The sequence below is a fragment of the Hippoglossus stenolepis genome, chromosome 15 (genome assembly GCF_022539355.2).
Source record: "Hippoglossus stenolepis isolate QCI-W04-F060 chromosome 15, HSTE1.2, whole genome shotgun sequence".
Lineage (NCBI taxonomy): Eukaryota > Metazoa > Chordata > Actinopteri > Pleuronectiformes > Pleuronectidae > Hippoglossus > Hippoglossus stenolepis.
The window spans coordinates 6,978,971-7,002,768 of NC_061497.1; the positions used below are offsets into that span (position 1 = coordinate 6,978,971).

The 23,798-nt window shown below is 40.2% G+C and overlaps 1 protein-coding gene across 1 annotated transcript; it reads right to left on the reverse strand.

The window, feature by feature from the left end:
• Positions 1 to 991: 991 nt before the first annotated feature.
• On the reverse strand, positions 992 to 14,893 carry cnih2 (cornichon family AMPA receptor auxiliary protein 2). Its single transcript, XM_035177728.2, has 6 exons — positions 13,249 to 14,893; positions 10,490 to 10,558; positions 7,093 to 7,140; positions 4,480 to 4,592; positions 4,253 to 4,396; positions 992 to 4,099 (listed from the first exon to the last, which is right to left on the reverse strand). The coding sequence occupies exons 1-6, from the start codon at positions 13,297 to 13,299 to the stop codon at positions 4,072 to 4,074; spliced, it is 453 nt and encodes a 150-aa protein (XP_035033619.1). The 5' UTR covers positions 13,300 to 14,893; the 3' UTR covers positions 992 to 4,071.
• Between the last annotated feature and the right edge of the window lie 8,905 nt (positions 14,894 to 23,798).

Sequence of the window (23,798 nt, forward strand, 5' to 3'; positions counted from 1 at the left end):
TGTGTTGTGAGTGACTGAGCAATTGCGTGCATATGTGCATGCATGTGTGTGGCCTGGCATTAGCAGGTGCCATCTATAGAGGCATTAGGGGTTTGGTTGTCATGACTACACACATGAAGCTGTTATATGTACTGGATGTTACAAAAAAAAAACGTCTTGTACAGACGAGCAGTGCTGCCAGGCATGTACACCAACTTGAATTGGATTTTTCTGTTTGGAGTGAGCGCCTCAGAGTGAGGCAGCAGGAACCTCTAATACAATTTAGTTTCCATGGTGACAGCGGGGAATGATAAGTCCTTTTCAAACAGAGGGAAAACGCCTGCTCGGAGCCTTGTTGTTGCTCTGTTTTCTGTCTGAATCATTGTTTAGACAAGTGATAACCTGGCAAACCTCACACACGCTACAAATGAGTCCCTGAGGTGTCCCAGGGACACACTCAGCATTTTCTTCCTTTTTTCCTTTTGAAATCAGAGGGGAAAAAGATGTAGCTAAGGGATGGAGTCACAAAATTGTATAAACGTGCCACAGACGCAGTGACAATTTCATTTGTGATTTCTTCTGTCAACTTACTCAAACAGACATGCAGGGCCCTATAATTTGAAATGTTAGCATAATGGACGTGTAGACTTTAATGAAAGGCTATCACCCTCTCTCCGCTGCCTCTCCAGCTCTTTTCAGAGCACTGAGGCTTTCTCATTGAATTCAGTTATTTCGGTGCCTTTTAAGAGGCTGCGTGAATGTCTCTGGAACCACTTCTCCGCGCAGCTGTTTTTCGACAGCTTTGCTGCTCAGCCACTCGTCTTTCCTGAAAAAAATTCCCCCTCATCATCCTCAGAGTTACATCTCTCTCCATCTCTGGCGCTGGCAGAGCATCGTGTCTGCAAAACTCCTCACAGATGGGCACGAAATCAGACACTGAAGAAGAGATCATGGTTTTGGTATCACTGTTTTATTAGAATACAGCATGTGAATTGCTGTACAGTGTAGTGTAACCTAATAAATATAAAGTAATCCACCAAATTGACTGTAGCGTACATTAATGATAAATGTATAAAAGACAGATACAAATAGATATACTTAAATACAATTGTCTAAAATGCTTTGTTTAGAGCAAGTACGTAATGACATTCAACCGAGCTGCGTGTCTCCCCCTTCCCTCATGTTCCTGTGCTTTTATAGTGATTGTCCAGACTCAACACGCTCACACTGTTGGCAGAGTTTTGAGGTCTCAGTGTCCTGTGATTAATTTCATGGGAACATCATTTGGCACAACACATACTGTCTACTCTGTCTTCGTGAGCACTGTCGAACTATTGAAGTCGCTTCAGCCGAGAGACTCCGACGCTGACAACTGGGATTTAAGGTTTAAATATGACAATGCTCAATATTGAAAATGCTCCACAGGGAAACTATAACATTACATTTTAATTCAGTAAATGTCAAGAAAATGTCTGAAATGCAAAGCAAATGAAAGCTAACTTAACAATTAGTCAATACAGATGGATTTAGGTAATTTTGTCGAGCTAAGGAGGTTATTTTTTCTCCCCAGTCGATTGGTTTGTTTGGTTGTTTGTCACAAAAAACACTGGATGGATTAACATGGTACTTGGTGGAAGGATGTGCTGAGTCAATGAAGACGCCATCCAGGAATTCAGGGTTTCTTTGTCATTGCGAGATGTTGATGGCTTAATTCAATTTATGGGTTGGGTCTTGGTGGAGGTATGCGCTCTACTAAGTGCCATTCTTGTTAACAACGTGATCTTTATTTTGCCATTTTCTCAGGGAATAATGCAAGGGCTATGATTTTATTTTTTAATCAGGCATATTTAGGAGGTGAATATCTATGACTGTTTACCACTTGGTGCAGATCAGAACAAAAATCCAGATTACCAGATTAAAGTGATATATATATATATATATATATATGTTTTTATTGGGGGGGAATCTATTCTCAGCCGCTGTTTTGTACAAAATACAAACTACTACCAATGTGTAGCTGAGATAATGAGGATATATCTGGAAGAAATTGGCATCCATAATATCCAGATCTGTGGGAAGAGTTTCCTCTGTGGGCCTTGGCGGAGGTCTGCGCTCCACTGAGTGCCATTCTAGTGTCATGTGCATCACAGTTAACATATTTAGAGGACAAGTCTGTTGATGTTCCACATTTTTTAAATTGTCAACACATTCCACAAGAAGACCAAAACCAGCGATGATTTATTCCTATCTCTTCTATTGTAAAAGCCAAGTATTAAAAGCTTAAAGAGCGCATAGTATTGAACTGGCTATCGTGTTCATTCATTACGATGAACCAGGGCACTGTATTTTTTTGATCCAACATTCACTGTCCTGCTGTTGGAAATACGTATCACTACGCTGCTGAGTATAGTTCCCAAGAAATCCACTATTTACTCATTTACCTAGTAAAATTTGCTTCAAACTACAGTGCCCAATGATTTTATGATATTTTGAATGAAAAATCAGAAAGAACAGATGTTAGGGTGTGAATTTTTGACATAATCAATTACTTCAACAGGCTGCAGTATTCAACACATTTCTTTGCGGAAGTGAGTCCCACAGTTTATGCTCCTAAAGTATGCACACATGATAGCGAAGGTGGCACCAGCTGAGAAAAGGCTTCGCTGTTTACAAATCTCAGTCATCAGCAAAACCTTAAAACGTCCCTTAAAACCTTGATTATATGATTGTAGATGTTTTGAAGCGACTTCGCTGTCTTTACACTTCTTAAATAACTGAGACGCTGTCATAGAGTCACTGTTGTCTCATGTGTCACTTGCGTCCCACACACTATCATTACACACACTGAATAAAACTGCATCGACATGTCTCATGAATCCTATTACATTGCTAGTTTGCTGTTTTTAAATTGCTTTTTGTACATGATATTTTCTATAATCTACCTCATTTTTAGAGAAGAGCTGCTGTGCTAAAATGACTATAGTATAGATGCAGATGATTAAGAGTAAACGTCACTAGGAATAGGAAATAGGAATAAGGCGCTCCCTGCACACATACAAAAAGAATTACGACAGAACTAAGTTTCTACTTTTTTAAGTAAAAAACATTGCGCCAAGGTCTAACGTGTGTTTAAGAGTGAAAAAATAAAAGTCATGGCCTGGCAGTAACAACACAGCATGTAGATACAGATACTCATAATTTTTCTTTTCACTTGAACAAATTGACTTCTTGTTTAAATTTGGCACAATGTTTTTTAGATATAAACTTTTTTGATGTCATATGCCTGAGCCTTAAGCTCCTCAGAAAGCATGAACCTGGAATAATAGGCCCTCACAGCTATGGACTTGAACTTATTTAAATACACACCACAAAGCATTGACTCTTACAGTCAAACCTATGATTATTTCTTTGATGCTTTAGTTACAGTGTGAAATTCAACATTTGGTGGAGGTTATCATCAAGGCAATGATGTCTTGGCCAATGCTTTATTTTCATCCTGGTTAAAAAGCGTTATTTCCCTGCAAGGCCTCCTGCGTTTCTTACAACGTGTTAAAGTTCTCCTGCCCTATTCAACCTGTTTCTTACAGTTTTATTAACCTGTAACACAACCAAAGCAAATATTTTACACATGGAATGACACCAACACAATCCTGCTTTTCAAACTCTCAGAATGCACATGGATTATTTCCTTTTCCAAAGTGTTTGGAGATTCACAGTGAGTTGAGCGACTGTAGCAGTAAGAGCAGCATGGGGAAAAAAAACTCCAGCCCTTCATATTGTTAAAATCTTATAATGGGTCAAAGGCAACACAAACACCTTCTGCGTCCTCATTCTGTTTCATTCCCATCCTCCAAAACTTCGTCTGGCTGACCGACAGCAGTATCTGGGATAAAGCGACATAATCGAGTGGAGGCGACACCTTTACATTCACATTATCACTCGGGTTGGTCTTGGTTTGTCCTTGTTTTGACTGTTGGAAACCCAAGCCAGGGGTGGGAGTATGGAGAGAGGAAGAGTTGAAGTGTCCAGTTCATTCTTCTGAGTCTTTCTTACAGATATTTCCCTTTTTTCTCTCTCCAGATCTCCCGTGAGTTAAAAGCTCACCAAGGCATAGACCATACTTCAGCAGGAAATAGACCAGGGCAACAAATAAAAAAGAGGTGGGGACAGAAAAGTGATTGTGCTGCTTGTTTCACAACTTTTGAAGTTCATATAATATCACAACATTAGCAAAGGATTGCGGTAAATGAAAAAATTGTGATGTTGTACGTACCTGTAGAGATAATAGAAGAAAGAGAGCAGATAAAAGCCCATCTTACACCACGACTCCTTCTGGCAGTAGTTGAGGATGTCGGCGTTCATCACACTGACCGGATCGTACATGACCTCTGACCCGTCGGCTGGCCGGTGAAAAAACCTGGGAAAAGAGCAGTGAGGTTTTGGCTCATTCAGCCACCAGAGTAATGGAAGCGTGTCAGACATCTGTTTCTGGGACTGTACCTCCACAGATGGTAGAAGAGCAGTGGGATATTCAGGCCGAGTGTGACCCACTCTCCAGCACACATGAACATCAGACAGAAGAGTCCGTGGATGGAGTACTCCGGGACCACCAACTAACCAGAACACACACACACACACACACACACACACACACACACACACACACACACACACACACACACACACACACAGTCTTTTTATAGGTCTGCACATTATTTAGTGATGAGGTTATTACAGTGCAGCAAAAACACACGAAAACTAAAATACTAAGAGCACACGGGATGTAGACAGGTTTTAAGAGTGGCGGGATGTAACTAAATACATTTTTGACCTCATTATGTACTTAAGTATATTTTTATGTATCTGCACTTTACTTGACTAGTAATGTGATTTAAAGACATGCTAATTGGGATTAAATTGACTCTAAATTATGCGTAGGTGTGATATAAGTGTGAATGGCTGTTCTATGTGTTGGCTCTATGATGTGGCGACTTGTACAGGGTGCCACTTGCTTGTCGCCTAACGTCAGCTGGGATTGACTCCAACTCCCAATCAATAATTAGAAGGGAATTCCAATTCAATGAGCCAATCAGTGCAGATAACATTAGACCCCGCCTCCCTCAACACGCTGTGATTTGCCTTTCCAATGGAAGCAAATCTTTCATTCGCCTCCTCACTTACACATAATGGAAGTGAACAGGAGGTTAAGGTTCACTACACATTCGCATATGTGTGATAGGGTTAGGGTGGTTATGCCTTAATAATAATCAGCAGCAGCACCATCCCTGGTGAAGAAACAAAATACAATGGTATCGGAATAGGCTGAGTCTCAGTCATAATGTTGTAATAGACTGTTACATTAGGGAATAGGCTAATTTTTATAATACTATAGCAAGCACTTACTTACTTTACTCAAGTACTTCTACCTGCGTGCATTATTTGCAATTTTAGTTTAGTTTGACAAACTATTTGTTGTTGAGGTGACTTAAATCTCTCGGCTTGATCTATACCTCTGAGCCACAGATCTACACATTGCTTTGGTCTTGTGCTCATTGACAACTCTTTCCCTGGCAGGAATAACAACTGAGATAATAATGAGAGTTTATTGGATATCAATGGAGACATCATCTTTCCGTCAGAAAGGAAAAACAGTGACAGAAAAATGTGTGGGTATGACTGATGCATCTGTACATGTTGAAAGTCCAATCTGACTCTTACACTAACTCTAATTCTGCTTTGCTTTTACTCACATCTCTAAAGGGTATAAAACCTGGTGCTGTTGCTGCCTAAGACATCACCATGTTAACCAGCTATTTGCTAAGTCTTTCTATGTGTTGTTTGGTGCTGAGCATAGTGCACGGTGGATTCAGGTGGCAGAATTGGGAGATTACTCTGAGTGAGTTCACACAGAGGTGTCCCCTTTGCATTACACGAAGATCATCAGCAGAAAAATATAGATTTTTAGCTGCTTTAAAGGAATAACACTTAAATCAGCAGATCTCTTTGTTTTACAAGACAGATTAGTGACTGGACAAATACAGCGTCTCTATAAACAGGGCAAAATAAGCCTCTGGGCTGAGTTTGCATTTACACAATGTCACACAAAAACATTAAGTCAAAATGAGGAGAGTGTATGCCTCCACCAAGGCCCAACAGGATTTTTATCTGAATCTGCACCAATTTTCATACACTCATAGATATCAGCCCCCTAAACATGCCTGATTTTTTAATAAAAAAAATCATAATCCAATTATTATTATAAAATATCTCACATTGTTAGAGAAGGTAAAACAATAAATCCTGGATCTGACCTTGGGTCAGGATCTGCGCTAAAGTGTTCTTCCCCAACTCATACAATATCCTGCCAATAGGTTAAAATCTGTCCCGTAGTTTTTGCATTACCTTGTTTAAAATTAAACAAACCAGGGGGTAAAAACTAAATGCCAATGTAGTCTTATTGCTGGAAAACTGATCATCTCTCTAATCTGATCAGAAATATAATTTTTTAAGTTAATGCTACACAGTTGTTATTATTCTACCTTCTTGCACATCCTCTCCCTCTGCAGCAGATATATGTTATTATATCCATAAGTGCACTACATTAAAGGTATTGAAAGTATATGTACCATCTAATTTATTGTTCAATTATAGGGCGATGGAGTGGTTAAGTATCAGTGGCACTTAGGTTCCTTGCGGTTCACCACTATGGAAAATAATGAATCAATAAATCAAACTATCTGTCAATATTAGCAAACATCTGCAAATCAGTGGCTTCATACACAGAAGGGCAGAACAAATTCCAGTAGCATGACGACCTCGAGTTCTTTTTGTGAAAGCCTCGAAATGAGAAAAGAAATCAAATCCCAACAGGCACAAAACCCACTGCACTGTACCATTGTTCTCCACTGCTGTGTGCGTGTGTGTGTGTGTGTGAGTGTGTGTGTGAGCGCAGATAGAGCAGTGATGGCGGGTGGCGAGGATGGGTTACGTGTGGAATGAATCAGAGTACGCCATGGTCCTCACAATGGTCAGACAGACAAATGGTCATGGTTGTCTGAGGGGGTTCTGTTTTAGTCATCCGCCGGCAGCAGGTGAGCAACAGCGATTACTCACTCTGCGAAGCAGGTTGCAGATTCTTTCGATGTTGAGAATCCGTTCCCTCTGTGGAGTGGATATGAAGAAAGTCTGATTAACATGCTATAATCATATAATTATTTGAAATAAATCCCAGGGCAGAAATAATAGGTGCTTTTGGGATTTAGAAAATTCAGATTTAAAGAATTTCAGTTTGACTCATTTTAGTGACATGTTAATAAAACATAGAGAAATTGTTGCTTAATTATAAATGTATTGAGCAGGTTAAGATGCCTCCATGTTTACAAGTCATACCCGTCCTCCTGAACCAGAAATACACAATATTAACAAACTTATGGTATCAAATAATAACCCATGAATAATAAGTATCCAACTAACCAACTAATTTATGTTCCATTATACAGCTCCAGAGAAAATTAAGGGTCTACTTCAGATTTGCCTTAAATCTGCATCTCTACTTGTATGGCAGCCATTTCATTCCAGTGTCTGTGTAATTTGGAATTTGGGGAAAATGGTGACAGTTGTTCAAAGAATAAAACAAACATGTTCATTACATTTGAACACATAGTGAAACAAGAGAAACTGATGAGAAGGAGAGAGATTGGTCTCTTGATGGTTTCCTGAGCTAAATATTTAAAATAAATAAACAAACTAAATGGTGTGTTGCTCAAACTAAACTAAATAAATCTGTTGATCATTAGAAAGGTACCGCAGCTACATGTGGAGCAGTGACAGTGATGTATGGTGCAGCTTCTCTGGCACTTTGCCTTGTAAACCTAACAGCTTGGAGTCTCCGGTGAGCCATGAGGGAAGCCCCAATTATCAATTATAGAAATGAATCCATCCATCTTCTCCTGCGTTTACCAATTAGCAGCCAGGAAATGTTTTATTCTGGCGTTCATTGTTTGGCTAGCAAAGGGAAATGAGATGTTTTGCTGCAGTTTATTCCCTCATTATATCCATCTCTCCTCCAGCCCCAGGATGCTAATAGAGCAGGTAAACAAAAGTACCAATCGTGAGACATTTGTCAGCAGCACGCTGTGAGTCCAGGGCCGTGTAACTGGATTTGGTCTCAGATGTAGACGGCTGAAAAGGCTCTCCTACTTATTTTATGACACATTGAGTCGTCTTTCTTAGTTCCAGGATGCCAGCTTCCTGTATTAATCCCTCTGAGATGTCCATTCCATTCAGCTGGAGCCACATGCTGCACCTTTCATGAATCTGTGGCCACAATATCAAACCTCCCATGGTGACCTGGAAGTCGATTTTTGCCTCGGATCTACACCAAGAATCTGGGTCTCCATCCTCACTGTTTATTTGCAGCTGTTAAGTTGCTCTATGTAATCTTTTACATAGAGCAACATCCTGAGTTCTCTGTATGGTTTGTTATTGCACAGATAAATAGTTATTCTGCAGTGGGTCTGCTTGGGTTTTGCAGCCCTGGACTCTACCTGAGGTGCTTTAGTCTGTGTCAGGTCATCCTGATTCACTCTGAATATTTAATTGTTCCAGCAATGGACGCACAACTGACGACATTAATCAAAGACAGATTAGATATTTCACTATATGCAAATCAAATAATAGAGGCACAAGTATTTAGTTTGATTTGATTAGTGATCTAATCTAAAGTAAAGAAATGCATGACTTTTGTCATGTGTTTTTTCATGCTTCAACTCAATTAAATTGTATTTGTGTAGCGCCAAATCACAAAATACATTATCTCAAGGCACTTCAAGCTGTAAGGTTGAGACCTTACAATATTATAGATTATAGAGAACATTAAGATAAGATAAGATAAATATCTTAATAGTAATAATAATAATTATTATTATTATTATTATAAAAATAATTTGAGATTTATAACACTAGACCCTCTCAACATGACACTGCTCTTTATGGGGGTGAGTCATCCTTTAGACATGTCAAGAGGCAATAATTCTGCTTTCCACCTTTTGTCTACGAAACACAACGTGTTTTCCTACAATGTCAATACGTTTCCCTTTGAGACTGTAATACGTGGCTGTGCACATACAGCTGATTTGGAATCACATGTTTACTCCCTTCCAGTTCGTCCCCCTGCAATATTTACTGCTTTTTTATTGCAGACTGTATCAGCTGTTTGAACATCAGAGATCATTGCTGTTGATTTTCCCGAAGGCTGTCGCCATGTAAGTCCTCGTTCTGTTTGGCAGTTTATTGATTTTGGGAGAGACTGGTAGTAGCAGCGAATCCTGGCAGATCCTATTACTTCTGAAGTTTAGGTCGTCTGCTACAGATTTAAAAACACCTGTACAATGATATGCAATCCAACACAACAGCCTTGATACAAAACGGTGCCGTCAGTACGCTCGGATGATGCTTTTCCACCTCTCCACCTTCATCTGAGGAGGAAAAGCAAAACATCCTCTTTGGTCGGAACCTTCCCAGCGGAGCTTCTCCATTTGATTGCATTGTGCGTTTTTTTTTCTTTTGTACAGGTGTTGCAGTTATTGTGTCCACCCCCCTGGAGCTGGCGTGCCTCCACACTCCTACTGTCTGTTTGTTCGCAGTTTTCTCTCCCACTCCCCATCACTCTCACTTTGCAGTTCCGGTGCATAATTCTAGAACATTAGCTAACTTGTGAGAGGGACATTCGCAACTGCTGGTAACACGTTGCATGAATAATGGCACTTAGTATTGACTGAATATTAATAAATGTTTTTAAAAGATAAAGAGAACATTTTATTTATTAAATAGAAGCAACGCTGCAGGAAGAGAAGAGAAACACCTGCCCTTACTTTAGGACAATTCATGTTTTATACTGCAGATTTTTTATTTCATTTCATTTTATTACAAAGGTGGAATGTTGCTGTGTGGTGACTGTGCAGTATCTCATTCTACAAACAGCAGCTTCATTTGCATCAATCTCTTTAATTGACTGAGCCAACAGGTCACGTCTTTGCAGAAGGTTGATTGTTTCAATCAGGATGCAAATGAGCGTTGAAATGAGCCCGAGAGCGTCGGTGCTGCAATCACCTGGAAGCCTGGATTAGCCCTAACTGTTTTCAAAGTACGACAAATATTTGACGTTGTAGGATTAATGGGCAGGATAAATGCAGAAAGGTGTCAATCCAAATTTGCAAATCACAAATCATTCATTTACATGAAATTATTTTCCAAGTGATTACAGATACACGACTGTGGGTTTCTCATGAAACGTAGATTTATTTTAAGACCTTCTTCATAAAACCGGTCTGTTTATGAACTCAAAATCGAAGGTCATGTGCAATAATCTCCTAGTGAAACCTTGGATTTGTTCTGGGTCGCCCAGTGTAAACCAATGACGTGTTCTTCTTGGAACTGGGTAGAAGGGATTCTCTGTGTGAGCAGGAGGTTTTGATCACTCTTGAAAGAAATGAAGCAGCAGGGTTCTTACCGCTCTGGTGGGATTGCTCTGATCAATGGGGTTTTTGAAGTCTGTGCGCAGCTCATCAAAAGCGATGATCTGAAAAATAACAGACGCGAGTGAGTTTGTTTTTCATTTGGTTACCTTTACAATCACAATGAGTGCAAATACTGTATGTAATGTATATACAGTGTAATTAAAAGGCACAGCTGGAATCTTTTCAACGCCACACTCATAAGAAATCATCTTGTGCAGCACACTAAGAGCATCCTGCTCAGCTGCAGCCACACTGCTCACTTTGCTTGAACACACATGGTGATTGAATGGTTAATATGTGCATTTGTAATTACAGCCTTGTCCTTTCCCCCTTTATTCTCTGTATGAGCTCCTATTATTTTTATATCATTATCTGAGGAGCTGAAATTCTGATTTCAATTCTCCTCCTGGTTTCTTACCTCTTCCAAGGAGGTTATGTTTTCACGTCTGTCCTTTTTGTTGGTGAGTTTGTTTGTTTTTAAGCACGATTACATAAAAACAATAAACTTGGTAGAAGTATGTAGTATGGGCCAACTCATTAGATTTCGGTGTGGATAAGGATCAGGGGACAGATGTTGAAATTTGTTCCATCATGAGGTAGGGCGTTTTTTGTTTGTTTTCTTTTTTATCTTTCGCTGATTTCCCATGCAGGGAATTATTCATGGCTCTTGATGAAAAAAATGTAGGCACATTTATGGAAGTGAGTTTCTATCTTTGGTGCAGCCTGATTGAATTTAAGGGGACTGTTGGACCTTGGCCAATGTATGCGCCCTGCTGGGTATCCATTTTCTCGGTTTGACCCCATATTTTCTGATTTCCATCTCCCCTAAACCTCCTGGCCAGTCTTTATTTCATGAGCCTGATGTCAGTAGAAACTGAATATCCATGGAGACACAGGAGGCTGTCACATTGAAAAAATTGTGGAATTCGATAAAAAGGTATGCTTTGTCGAGAGGAGTACCAAACATCTATAGGAAACCCTCCATAATTTTGTGTCTTTGGCCTTTTGCGCTAAATGTAAATATATGATGAATTGTAGATGCACAACACTGATAACACTAAGTGCTCTCTGTATGGGAGTATAATTTTTCTCTCTGGCCCTCTGATTAATTGCTCTATGAAAAATAATAATTTGTGCTTATCATCCGTTCTGCTTTTAAATAGCATGCTTCATTTCACTGGCTCATTACAGAGTCATAAAAAAAAAAGGTATTTTTCGCAGATAAGTGAGCGTCAGCATCTGATTTACCGCCCCGATGATTGACAGCAGTGAAGCCTTCTCTGCGTTTGAAATAGCTACAGCCCTGCTGGTAATCTCCCCTATATGAGTCTATACGTCTCTCCCTCATCTTCCTTCACACTTAGCTCTGTTGTAAACAGATGCAGTTTCCATGGCGACATGGTGGGCCCCTAAGTGAGTGCCATGGTTACTACAGAGCGATTCTGATTGGTGGAGAGCCGCGTAGAAGCGGGGTGCTGAACCCTCCTGGTGGAGGCAGCCTTGGGGGAAGGGGTGAACAAAATCATAGGTCGGTGAGTGTTTCAGTAACACGAGCGCGGAGCCAGACGCATTCTTCTGCTCGTCTCTTTCACACACAGATACACTCACTGACTCATCGTCTCACCCACTTAGTCAATTGGTACGTTAGTCATTTCAAGTCATATATTCATAATGATGTTTTTTTTTGTATTTCACATTATTTCTGCTTCCATGTTGAAGGTGAGGGATCCGAGCTTTAGTGTTTCTGGAGTCTGGACACTGGTGCACTGGTCTCCTGCGATCTCTGTGCAAATAGCAGTCAAAATGCCACAGGCAGACTGATGCAGACTGACTGAACAGTCTGGTGGCAAGATTTAGGTTGGTTATCTTTTTTTTGCCTCCCTGCTCTCGTTACGTGCAGGTTGCAGGAACAGTTTATTGTCAGTACTCTGCGATCCTATGTTTCTTTAATGTGGGGGAGATGGAGTCGGCTGGAATCTGTCTTTGAATTGAGCAAGGGTCAGAAGAGCTCCAGTTAATTCAACTAGTGATTAACCACCAAGGGAGCAGGTCAGCTAGAAGTTGATGTGTGGAAATAGATGAAGAAAAGCACAAATCAAAAGTTTTCATCCTGAGTTTTACACATTCTTCTTTATTTTCGGTGGTGTTTCATCCAAACTAAAAATTTGTATCTGAGTGTCGCCAGGGCTTGTTTTTTGAAATCCCAGTGAGAAAAGTATCATTTGGTGGCTTTTAAGAGGTCAGATGGTCCCATTAAGTACAAGTTCACTGTGGTTTGAGATTTAGCTGTAGCATTTATGCATGTCATTATCTGTGTGTGTGTGTGTGTGTGTGTGTGTGTGTGTGTGTGTGTGTGTGTGTGTGTGTATATATATACTTGTACAGATATTTATGTGAGGACCATTTTGAGCCTGAGCATTACAGACATTTTGGCCAGTCCTCACTTTCTGATCCACTTTCAATGGGATGTTGGAAGGGGGTTAGTATTAAGTTGAGGTTAGGGTTAGGGTTAGGGTTTAGTTAAAGATTGGGGTTAGGCATTTAGTTGTGATGGTTAAGGTTAGGGTAAGGGGGTAGGGAATGCATTATGCCAATAAGTGTCCTCACTGACATAGAAGTACAGGGTTGTGTGTATGTGTTTGTCTGCCTGTGTGGGATGCAGCGTGGAGCGTTCTCAGGCTCTACATGCGCCCGTTTTAGTTCTCACTGTATGTGTGTGTGCTGTGGACCCGGCGTGCACTGTGCCACTCACCTGCCATATGACAAAGAAGATGAGAGAGGCGCACAGCACCAAGGTGAGCATGTAGCAGAAGGCCGCAAAGGTGAATGCCGTGGCTGTGCCTGCCAGCCTGACGACGGGAAGGGTCGAGAGAAAGGACAGGGAAACCCCTCTCCTCCTCTCTGCTCTGAATCTATTGCTCCCTCTACTTTAGTAGAGGCTACTGACTGTTTTCCACCTCTGACGCAGGTCGAGTCCGTGTTGTCCAGGTAGGCAAAGCACTCAGTTTTAGTAACAATCAATAATCAGGCCGACTGTGGCTTCACTTCCACTCAGGCTGTGTCTTTGTCCCCTTTTGTGTATCTTAACAGCAGGATGGACCCCCTCCTCTCTCGCTTTGATTTAGGAAGCACTTACATGTCTGTTGTTGGCCTGATGCCCTTCTTTTGAGTCTCTGACAGGCAAAATATGTCTGTATCCTCCTCCTCCCTGTGGTTTCTCTTTAGACAAACCTACATACTCTTTTCGTTCCTCACAGTAAGTGTGCGGCTGACACGCTGACAACAGAAGCACAGGATTCTTGTCATTAGAAAGCACAGCGTTGCGTTTCAAACAGGATTATTGTCTAAGATGGTTATGGCTTGTAATAGGTCAGTAGTTTGTCTTATGGCTTTCAGTTCATCTGTTGCTCTAAATCAAGAACACTGGTAGTGACGCATATCATATTCAACACGTAAGTAAACAAACATATAGATAAGCTGCGAGTTATAGTTTACAAATACACTCTCCTGGTATATTACTTATTGTATTAGTACATTTTTGAGAAATGATTTACGTCCATATGAATCTGATCGTGGATATTTCTCTGCGCGTCACACAGTTTTCCTTACAAAGCAAATTACCGGCTGCCAATGTTGATTTTGCAATGAAAGGAGATGTCCAAATATTGGAGTTAGGTTCCAATTCAAACGACTATTTAACATTACAATGCCACTAACACGCATTCACACAAAATACAAGATCAGAGCACGATATTGACGATAGTTTCAATTAGCATGGATCGATATCCGGACTGATCTTAGTGTCGAGTAGAGAATACCTGTGTCTGGCTGGAGACGTGTCTGCCGCCACTGAACAGTCCACTCTTTCCTCGTCTCTGTCAATTTGGGTCGGCACCATGTCAGAATTCTCTGCTCTGCATCTCTCCCTCAGACGCATCCCCCAGATTACTCCAGAAAACATTCACATCTGTCTTTGTAGAGTAAAACAATTAAATTCGGAGGGGGGAAGAAAAGGGGAGAATCTGACCAGGACCCTGCAGAACAACTACATGTTGAGTCGCATCTGATTTTGAAATCTCTCCTGTTCTTAAGCAAAAATCTCCAAAGCCCTCAGTGGTCATAAGTTAATTAGTCCATCCTTTTCCTTATCTGCTCCTCTGTCTGCCCTCCTCTCTTTCTGAACCCTCCTGTCTTTTTTTTCTTCTCTTCCACAGATTTTGAAAACAGACCTGAATGTGTTTCCTGAGTCTACTGTCTCTGCCTCTCTATTTCTTGGACTGCGAGAGAAATATTTCTATCACGCTTGGTGTTATAACGGTCGACCAATGGCATTGCTCTGTCTCCCTCCCTCTCTTTTTTGCTCTCTCCTTCCTCTCTCCCTCCTCTCTGTCTGTCAGTCTCCCTCTCTCCCTTCCTCTCTCTCTCTCTCACACACATTTATACATTTCCATAATCCCTTGTTCCCCAGAGACTGATGAGGGGGCAGGGCAGGCTGCAAATGTTTTTCCTTTTGTCTGTATCTCTCTCTTTTTTCCACCGTTCTCCCTCCCACTATCATTCCCTCTCCACAAAGCGCTCAGTCATCCCTCATGTCATGAAATGTACGTCTGGTATGTGTGAGGCTGTTGCTCTCCATCACCTGTCATTTCTTTCAATTCTCTGCTCCATTAGCTATTCGCTCAACATCCATTAAATTGTTAACAGTTACGTCTTCCTATTTTGTTGGCGTTTTTTAAAATGATTACTTTAACCACTGCTAACATGTAATCCACAATGCTTCTTTACACTTTGACTGTTGCAGTATGACCTGTGCACCATTTTGCTGACCAATGCCAAAGTCAGAATCAACTTCTGACTTGGAAAAGCCAAAAAACACTCGCAGTATTTGTGGGAGTGATTCACAGCAGCTCTTGAGAGTTATGTGCCTCAACATGTCAACATGTGTCAGGACCATGGTCACCATACGGGGTCGATGTGATGTGATGCAGTTCCTAGCTTTTTTTGTCCGACACGCTCACAGCTTCATGAGCTTGAATGCCTCTTCGTCAACACCATTTGTTAATGGATTATAAACTGCTTATTAAACACTAATAACTGCATAATAGTGGATGATAGAATCATTATTTTTGATACATATAGATTTTTCAGTGTTTGACAAGCTTGCACTTGGAGTGGCACAAGCTGCATGTCTGTAACATGCATCCATTACTTGTAGCTAACTACAGCATTTCAACTGGTATTAATTACTGATAGCTACTCTTTCAAACACCTGCCCATTGACATACTAAAGCTATTCAAGCCATTTTACAGTTTACATATGTATTGTTTGGTGTCTATGCCTCTTAACCTGTTTTAGATAGAACTATGCATTCAATTTACTTAAGCTCTTCACCACTTATTGTGTGATCCCAATTGGTCGTTTATTGTCCGCAACACACTGGCAACTGCAGAAGCACCACCTGGGGTGAGTGCACCTGTATCTAAATGACTAATGCTTTCGAATGGGGAGAAACACACGGATCAGTGATGTGATCGGTGAGACCGAAATTAGATCATTGATGGAGTACGACACTTCCTGCAGTACCGGCCAGAACTGAACAGGATAAATAATTACACCTGCCTTATGTAGTAGGGAGCTGTTTTGTATTGAAATTGGTGGCATTTGTCTGCCTGCCTGCCTGTCACAGCAATAACTCGGGTAGTTTAAATCTAATTTGCATTAGATTTGGATAAGTTAGTTGTTTGGAGGCAGGGTCAGAACCTGCACACAGCAGGTCACAACATGACATCAAAGTTTAGGCTTAATGCAGTAACTTTAAAATGGATAGAATATATATCATGGATTTTGACCAAACTTGGTATGCAGCCTCTGGGGACTGAATGAGCATGATCATTCAAAAGGATGGCAAAAAAAACATCAACCATAATATCTTTTATACCATAAGATTATACCTTAATTAGGGGGTCATGATCTGGAGGCAAACGTCAACGATGTGATGATGTAGGTGAGTACAAGTGGGCGTGGTCTATCTCCTTTTTACTCTCAACTCAAGATGCCTTTGAGCAACTCTGACTAAACTCAGCAGCGCCACCTGTTGATGAATCCAGAACATACAAACCGATACAGACCTACTCAACTGTAGCTGACATTGTAATGGCTGACCATGGTTTGAATGCTGTGGCAGACTGATGTATTGGTATCAAGGGATCCGATGTGTGCCAGGAAAACTTTTTATTCTTCATTCCATTACACCACCACCAGCCCGGACTGCTGACACAAGGCAGGTTGGCTACATTGACTCATGCTGCTAACACCAAATTCTAACCCTACCATCTGCAGACCTCAGCAGGAATCCAGACTCATCAGACTAAGCTGTGTGTTTCACAGGAGCTATCCTCAGCTGTTGTGGCCCATTTGTCTCGAGGATCGATGTTTTGTGCATTCTAAAATGCTTTTCTACTCACAACATCACAAACATTTCAGTCTAAGTCAATGAGATAGCTTCCCCCCCCTTCTGATGTTTGATGTGAACAACTGGAGCTCCATCTCCAACAGGACAGAATTCTATAAAACTTGGTGGAAGGGTGTCGTATGGGTCCCATTACATTTTGATGAGAGGCAGGATGATTTTCAGCATTTTCACAGTTTTCCCAGGGCATAATTTATGCATCTCTTGTGTCAAATTGTAAATTGTAATATGCGCAGGAATCTGCTTTTTTGCCAAGATTGTCGCACTATCAAAACTGAATTCACTGATTGTGTTTGATTTGATGGGACTACTGTTAACGGCCTGTAACTGCTAAAACAACACTGCGTATCAATAACTATTTTTGATCTTTCAGCATATTTCAACACAGACCGGCAGAAATCAATTATAGATAGAAAGATAGATAGATAGATAGATAGATAGATAGATAGATAGATAGATAGATAGATAGATAGATAGATAGATAGATAGATAGATAGATAGATAGATAGATAGATAGATAGATAGATAGATAGATAGATAGCAAGCAAAGTAAAAACTCAACAAACTGACTGAAATGAATAACAGAAAGACGCTTATGCTGCCTGTGCCCTGCTGGATACATCTCTGATTTGCCCAGTTACATGTCTGTATATACACAGGCAGGGTCACCACCCACATCTTAAAGTGAAATGTAAAGGCACTTCCCTCTGATGATCGTACCAGTACATAAAGTACACATGGCTGGTGGCTGATAGCTTGTCTTAAAAATATGATAAAATCTGGGTTACCGCACATAGCGGTGAATGTGTGGTTTTCAATCTGGGTTAGTGTGTTAAAGCCTTAATGGTGAAGCAGAGGTTGAGGCCTATTTTGGTTTACTGCTGTCAGTGGAAGGGAGTTCCCTACAGTCTGGTCAGTACTGTTTCATCAAACACATTGGGTTGTTAAACCACGAACACGTCACTCAATGTTGAGAATCACTGTTTGGTACCTGTCACCGCGGTGACTCACCTGACGTGTGCTGATCAGTTTGTTGTTTTAGCCTCTTTTAACAGGGGCAGCGCACGTCCCTTCTGTGTTTTGGTGCCTGACAACTGAGAGAGAGGAACCATCGTGAACCAGCGGCTCAGAAATCATAAACACAGCCGGTGTGATTGCAACCACAACCATCAGAGGGAGGAGTCTAAAAAGGTTGGTCCCTTGCCCTTATAGTGGTCACCATTTATCTGAGTTTGCGTCCATTGAACTGCTTATATTTCCACACTTGTGCACATTTGTACTTTTAAATGGTAAAATGGACTACAAGCCTCGTATATGCTGCACTTTTCCTATCACACACACCCTTCACTGTCAGCTCAGATGTTAGGGGCAAATTGGAGTATTGCATCTTTTTCAAGGACACTGTCATGTGGACTAGAGAAGCTGGGGTTTGAACCCCTGACCTAGTGGAAAATTGCTCCACCTCCTAAGCCACAGCCGCCCAATAAAAACTTTTCATGTAAAGTTGTGAAAGGATAATATAATATAATATAATATAATATAATATAATATAATATAATATAATATAATATAATATAATATAATATAATCATTCAAAAATGTATAGGGATATTAAATATTATATAAGTATATCATAATATCACAGTATAATCGGGATAACATGTCAGGATACTGAAACATGTTTGTCACTTTGCATTGAAAAATGTACGTCAAACATTTTTATCCGTCAGTGGATGAAGATGATGATTGTGTTTCAAGAAAAGTTGTAGAATCTATTGTTTTGTGTTCATGGCCTTATATTTTTCTTGTTGGTGTCTGTACCTGCTGGGAATTCATAATATGATACTTAATAGAATGTGTTTAAAAAAGAAGATGATAATGTTTTATATTCTTGGTGATGTATTGATCACATTATTAAAGCTTCACGCAAACGATGCTACACTGCAGTGATCAAACCTCTGGTTGAAAACTGTGGGTGACTTGTAGTCATGACCAATGGAACATGGAGACTTGCTGCTGTTTCATTGCTGGATTTAGACCTCCCACTAGTGGTGAAGATAAGTAACTGTTGGTCCCGATGTATTTTCACATCCCTGTCTGGAACAGTGCAAAGGCATGACAACAGGAAACCATATGTGGAACATATGGAACCTCAAAATACAGCAGAGAAATGCCAATAAAATGTTATTATTTATAGGAATGTATTCATTTTTACCTCAGCCACAGAGGTCTTGTTTTCACCCCTCTCTATTTGTCTGTTGGTTTCTTTGTAAGAAATATAACACAAAAAACACTGGATGGATTATGATGAAACTTGGATGAAGGATGTGGTATGGATCAGGGAGGAGCCGAACAAATTTTGGTGCAGATCACATGTGTACTGATGATGTTAGCCCTCTTTAGAGCCGACTGTACTCTATTCTATACGTGTGGTGCAGTTACAGTAGAGATCCCAAGATGGACCAGTGCAAGTCAGATCTTTGTGGCCTGTAATGTTCCTACTATCCATGCGGTCTTGAGGGATTTTATTTAAAAATGTATGTGTCGATTAACTGACACTGAAATGTCATCATAGTGGCTTCAACGGAGCCTCGACAGAGTGACACAAGATATTCCTCTTGTTTCTGGAAACACTGGAACAAATGCCTGTGTGAGTCTTAACAATAATCCAATTATCTTGGATTTGTGAATTTCTAAGATTGTATTTTATGCTATATTTTTTGTATTTTATTTTATATAGATATGGAGCTTTGTGTCTATAAAAACAGTTAAATTGAATCTCAGATTGCTGATCCAGGAAATTCTTCTTCACTTTTTTTTAGCATTGGGAGATTTTTCCAACAATTTGTTGATTTCTCAGAGAGTAAGTGATGGATCATGATGGGGAAAATGTACCTGGCATGTTGAGGGAACTGATATCTATGTGACATTGGTGCAGATTTAAATGTGGTTTCATAATGGAACTGTTGGGCCTTGGTGGAGGTATGTACTCTTCTGAGTGCCATTCTGGCTTTTATTTCATTCAAAGCAGCTGATACAGGTGATAAACACACATGGATGAACATTTTTGAAATATACAGAGGTAGTTTAACAAATTATGTGTACTAACTACTAAATAGGATGGTATTATCTGTCTTAATAATAACGTAAATATTATGACCACAGCTTGTCAGCCTTTAAGCCAGTTATGCAGATCTCAATATCATAATAATGTGAAATTATTGAAAAGCTCTTTTTCAACTCTATTCTACTATAAAATGAAACTATCATTATTCAAACAGCCTGTGCTGATCTCTGGTCATATCTTCATGAACGGTTACAGCTGCTGTAATGATGACGACTGACACCGGCACCTATTTACCACATCTGGTCCGACTCTGTATGTGTGATCACAGGAACGTTTCCACTGGCGGATTAGTGGACATAAAGACTGTGACAGATTTTAAATTGGCCACAAGATGGCAACAAATGAGAGGCAGAGGCAGCAACAGATGGTCACATTAGGTGTCAAACAGTGGTATTGACTTACCAATGACCTACTCACATAACAGAACGCTGAATTCATGTGTGCTTTGAGCATCCATGTGAACTCATGTCGCGGAGAAGGTATTCTCATTGATAATTCAGAAGACAAACCGTGAAGAAATATGAAGGAGATTTGAAGCTGTAAAAAAGGGGTATTATGACTTCAAGCCACAGAATGATAACTCATTAATCCCAGCCACATTACCTCTGTGGGAATTAAGGCACAGCCTGGTCCCAGCTGAGGCTGTGCAGTGAACAGCTGAGGGAAGTGTTTAGTGGGATATTGCAGCAATTACTAGATATCAGGACCAAATCCCACGGGTGCAGAGGGGTGTGGGAGTCATCAGCAATGCCACCAATACACTAAAAAAACAAGGTGGGATCAATTGAATGTCTCCGGACCTGCTGCACCTTTGGACCTAAATGAAATGTTTTCTTCTAACAGCATTATTGATCACTTTAACAATCGGGGGAAACAAATCAAAGTTATGTTAGGAAAGCACCCAAAGGGCACAGTATGGCCCGGAGGCATTAACACCCAGTGAATACATTTTATAGTGACACGTTTACAATGCCAAACAGCTTTGTGTTGCAATGAAGACGTTGTTGGGGTTCAAAGTGCACAGATCCTGCCATTCAGGATAGAGTGTGTCCTGGTGTCATCTCCTATATCACTGTGTTACAGCAAAATTACAATGCGTCTTCTGACTGCCCAACAGTCCCCTTGAATTCAGTCAAACTGCTCCCAAATTGCATTCTTTTATAGAAATCTTCCCCTAAATATGTCTGATTATTTAAATATTACCTGGGAAATTAGTAAAAATGTCACAAATGTCCAAACTTGCAATGTTTAAAAAAGTGATTTAAAAAGTTGATGGATCTGCCCTCTGATCCCGGCCGAAATCTTTGACTTAGACTACATCCTTCCACCAAGCTTTGTGCTATCTGTCAAGTAGATTTTGTGTAATCTTGCTTACAAACAAACATGCAAATGGACAGGGGTGAAACCTCTTTGGTGGAGGTAACAAACAATGTGTTAATCATGACTTTAAAGAAACAAAGCATTTTCCTTGATCCTCATACAGAGCCCCCCAGGGTAAGTCATATGGTGTAAAGCATCAACAAGTGGTTCACTGAACATTGTCCTATTTTTAATACATTTATGGAAAGCTCTTTTTTTTTACAAGCATCTGCCAAAAAGTGGCTCAGCAGGACCACAAAACATCCTTAACATCCAGTCGCACAATGCAGAAGAGCTGTTGCCATAGCAACACAAACAACTCCAGTGCTTTTTACCCTCTAACCAGAAATCAAATAATATTTGTCTAAAATTGCACTCTTAAATTTTAAAAAACCTTGAGGACATGTTGTAAAAACTGTGCAGTAACTAGTGACGTTCGTTACTGATTTGAAAAGATCAAATACAATATGGCGATGTGAGAGTATTCAGCGAAACTGAAAAGGAAAAGAGCTGAATAACAACATTAAACACAAACGCTGCACACAATAATTAAGATGCCGTGTATATTATCGCTCTCTGTCTGAAAAGAAGTATCACCACACTGAACAACCTGCTTTTAGGTCAGTTACTTTGAATGCATCTCGGCCTGAGGCTGCCAACGTACAAAGAAAGGAGGAAAATAAAACGTCTGCTAAAACACTTTGCGGCGTCCTCATAGATGAATAAGTATCTTGATGTGAGTGAGGACTGTGGAAATTTTCCGTCTTCATTGCAGGAAATAAAGAGATGTGTCCACCTATTGAGTTATAGTTTGCTCCTCATTCTCTAAAATTGTACTGACCCGGTTTCAAGGTTTTAAGGTCAAAGGTCATAGTCAACATACCAACATCTAAACTAGCAGGAATTTAGCCCCTTGCACAAGAGCCAGACGGGAAATCTTCATGCTGCAAAAAGAGGTTTTTAAGATCTTTGCATGGTTTTTACATAAAAATGACCAGACAATATTACACAATAGGAGACAACAAAATATTTTTTATAGTTTCATATATTTTAATGCAATGAACAACCCAGCAAAAATACATTAAGTCCATGACCAGAGGGCACAGATGAAGATATTACATAGGAGCAGGCAGCTGCTCAACAGAAAATGCATCACAAAAGCTTGAGATTGTAACTGAATTTATGTTATCAGAAAACTGCAGTTATTGGATGTTCATACTTTCCCTCCCACATCCAAGTAACCATTTTCTCACCAATAATGTTATGTGAGATTATAACAAGTTAATTGAGCTCTTCAAACTTATTCCCTTAATCATCATATTTTTATATGTGGGTTAAAACCCTTTTAGGTTGTTTGTTATGTGTGTGTCTGTTACATGTTTTACTGTTTGTATTTTGTTCTTCCTCCCTCAGTGTTAGAGAAGAGGTGCTGTCCATGGTGCTGAAGGACAGGGGACTGAAGTGTAGGGGAGATACAGTGGCTGGCCTGTCACAGACATAATTGCTTGTTTGAACACACTGGAGAGTACAATAGTGTGTGTATGTGTGTGCACATGGGGTAAAGGTCTATTAGTATCACAGGTTACACAGAGCAGCACCTGCCTCTCTCTTATTCTATGTGCACATATACACAGCATCACTATCTGACTCTTCTCTATAAAGACAGAGGTATCTTAAGAAATATTATATTTATCTGTTCATATTCAGACACATGTGATCCAATTAAAAGTGTGTCATATGTTTCTCTATGTTTATTCAAAATATGGAGTTTCTGCGGTGGGCCAGAGAGGTCAACCCACTGCAACTTAGGAGAACACGTGCAATAGACACAACACCAAATACTTACAACACAACCAAATACTCACAATGCAACCAACACAACCATATACTTGCAACGCAACCTGATACTCACGATGCAACCAACACAACCAAATACTCACAATGCAACCAACACAACCAAATACTCACGATGCAACCAACACAACCAAATACTCACGATGCAACCAACACAACCAAATACTCACAATGCAACCAACACAACCAAATACTTGCAATACAACCAAATACTCAAAATGCTACCAACCCAACCAAATACTTGCAACACAACCAAATACTGACGATGTTTTCTTAAGTTGCAGTGTGTTGAGCTCTCAGGGCCACCGTACATTTCTGTCATTCGTGTAACATTTCTGCAGCAACCAACACATATACACAAAAACAGAAGGGTCAGTTACTCGAAACTCAAGCGGGTGATTTATGTTTCCTCTCTTGCGTTAATGAAACACTGAGTCAACAGGGAGGTTTCAGGTGAGCCTATTGGGTTTAAACAGGTTGTGTTGGAATAAA

Coding starts and splice junctions, on each gene's coding strand:
- cnih2 (XM_035177728.2), bottom strand. CDS start 13,299: ATGCTCACCTTGGTGCTGTGCGCCTCTCTCATCTTCTTTGTCATATGG. Junction 7,141..10,489: donor AGAGCAATCCCACCAGAGCG/GTAAGAACCCTG, acceptor TCCACTCCACAG/AGGGAACGGATTCTCAACAT. Junction 4,100..4,252: donor TTCTTCTATTATCTCTACAG/GTACGTACAACA, acceptor TTCCTGCTGAAG/TATGGTCTATGCCTTGGTGA.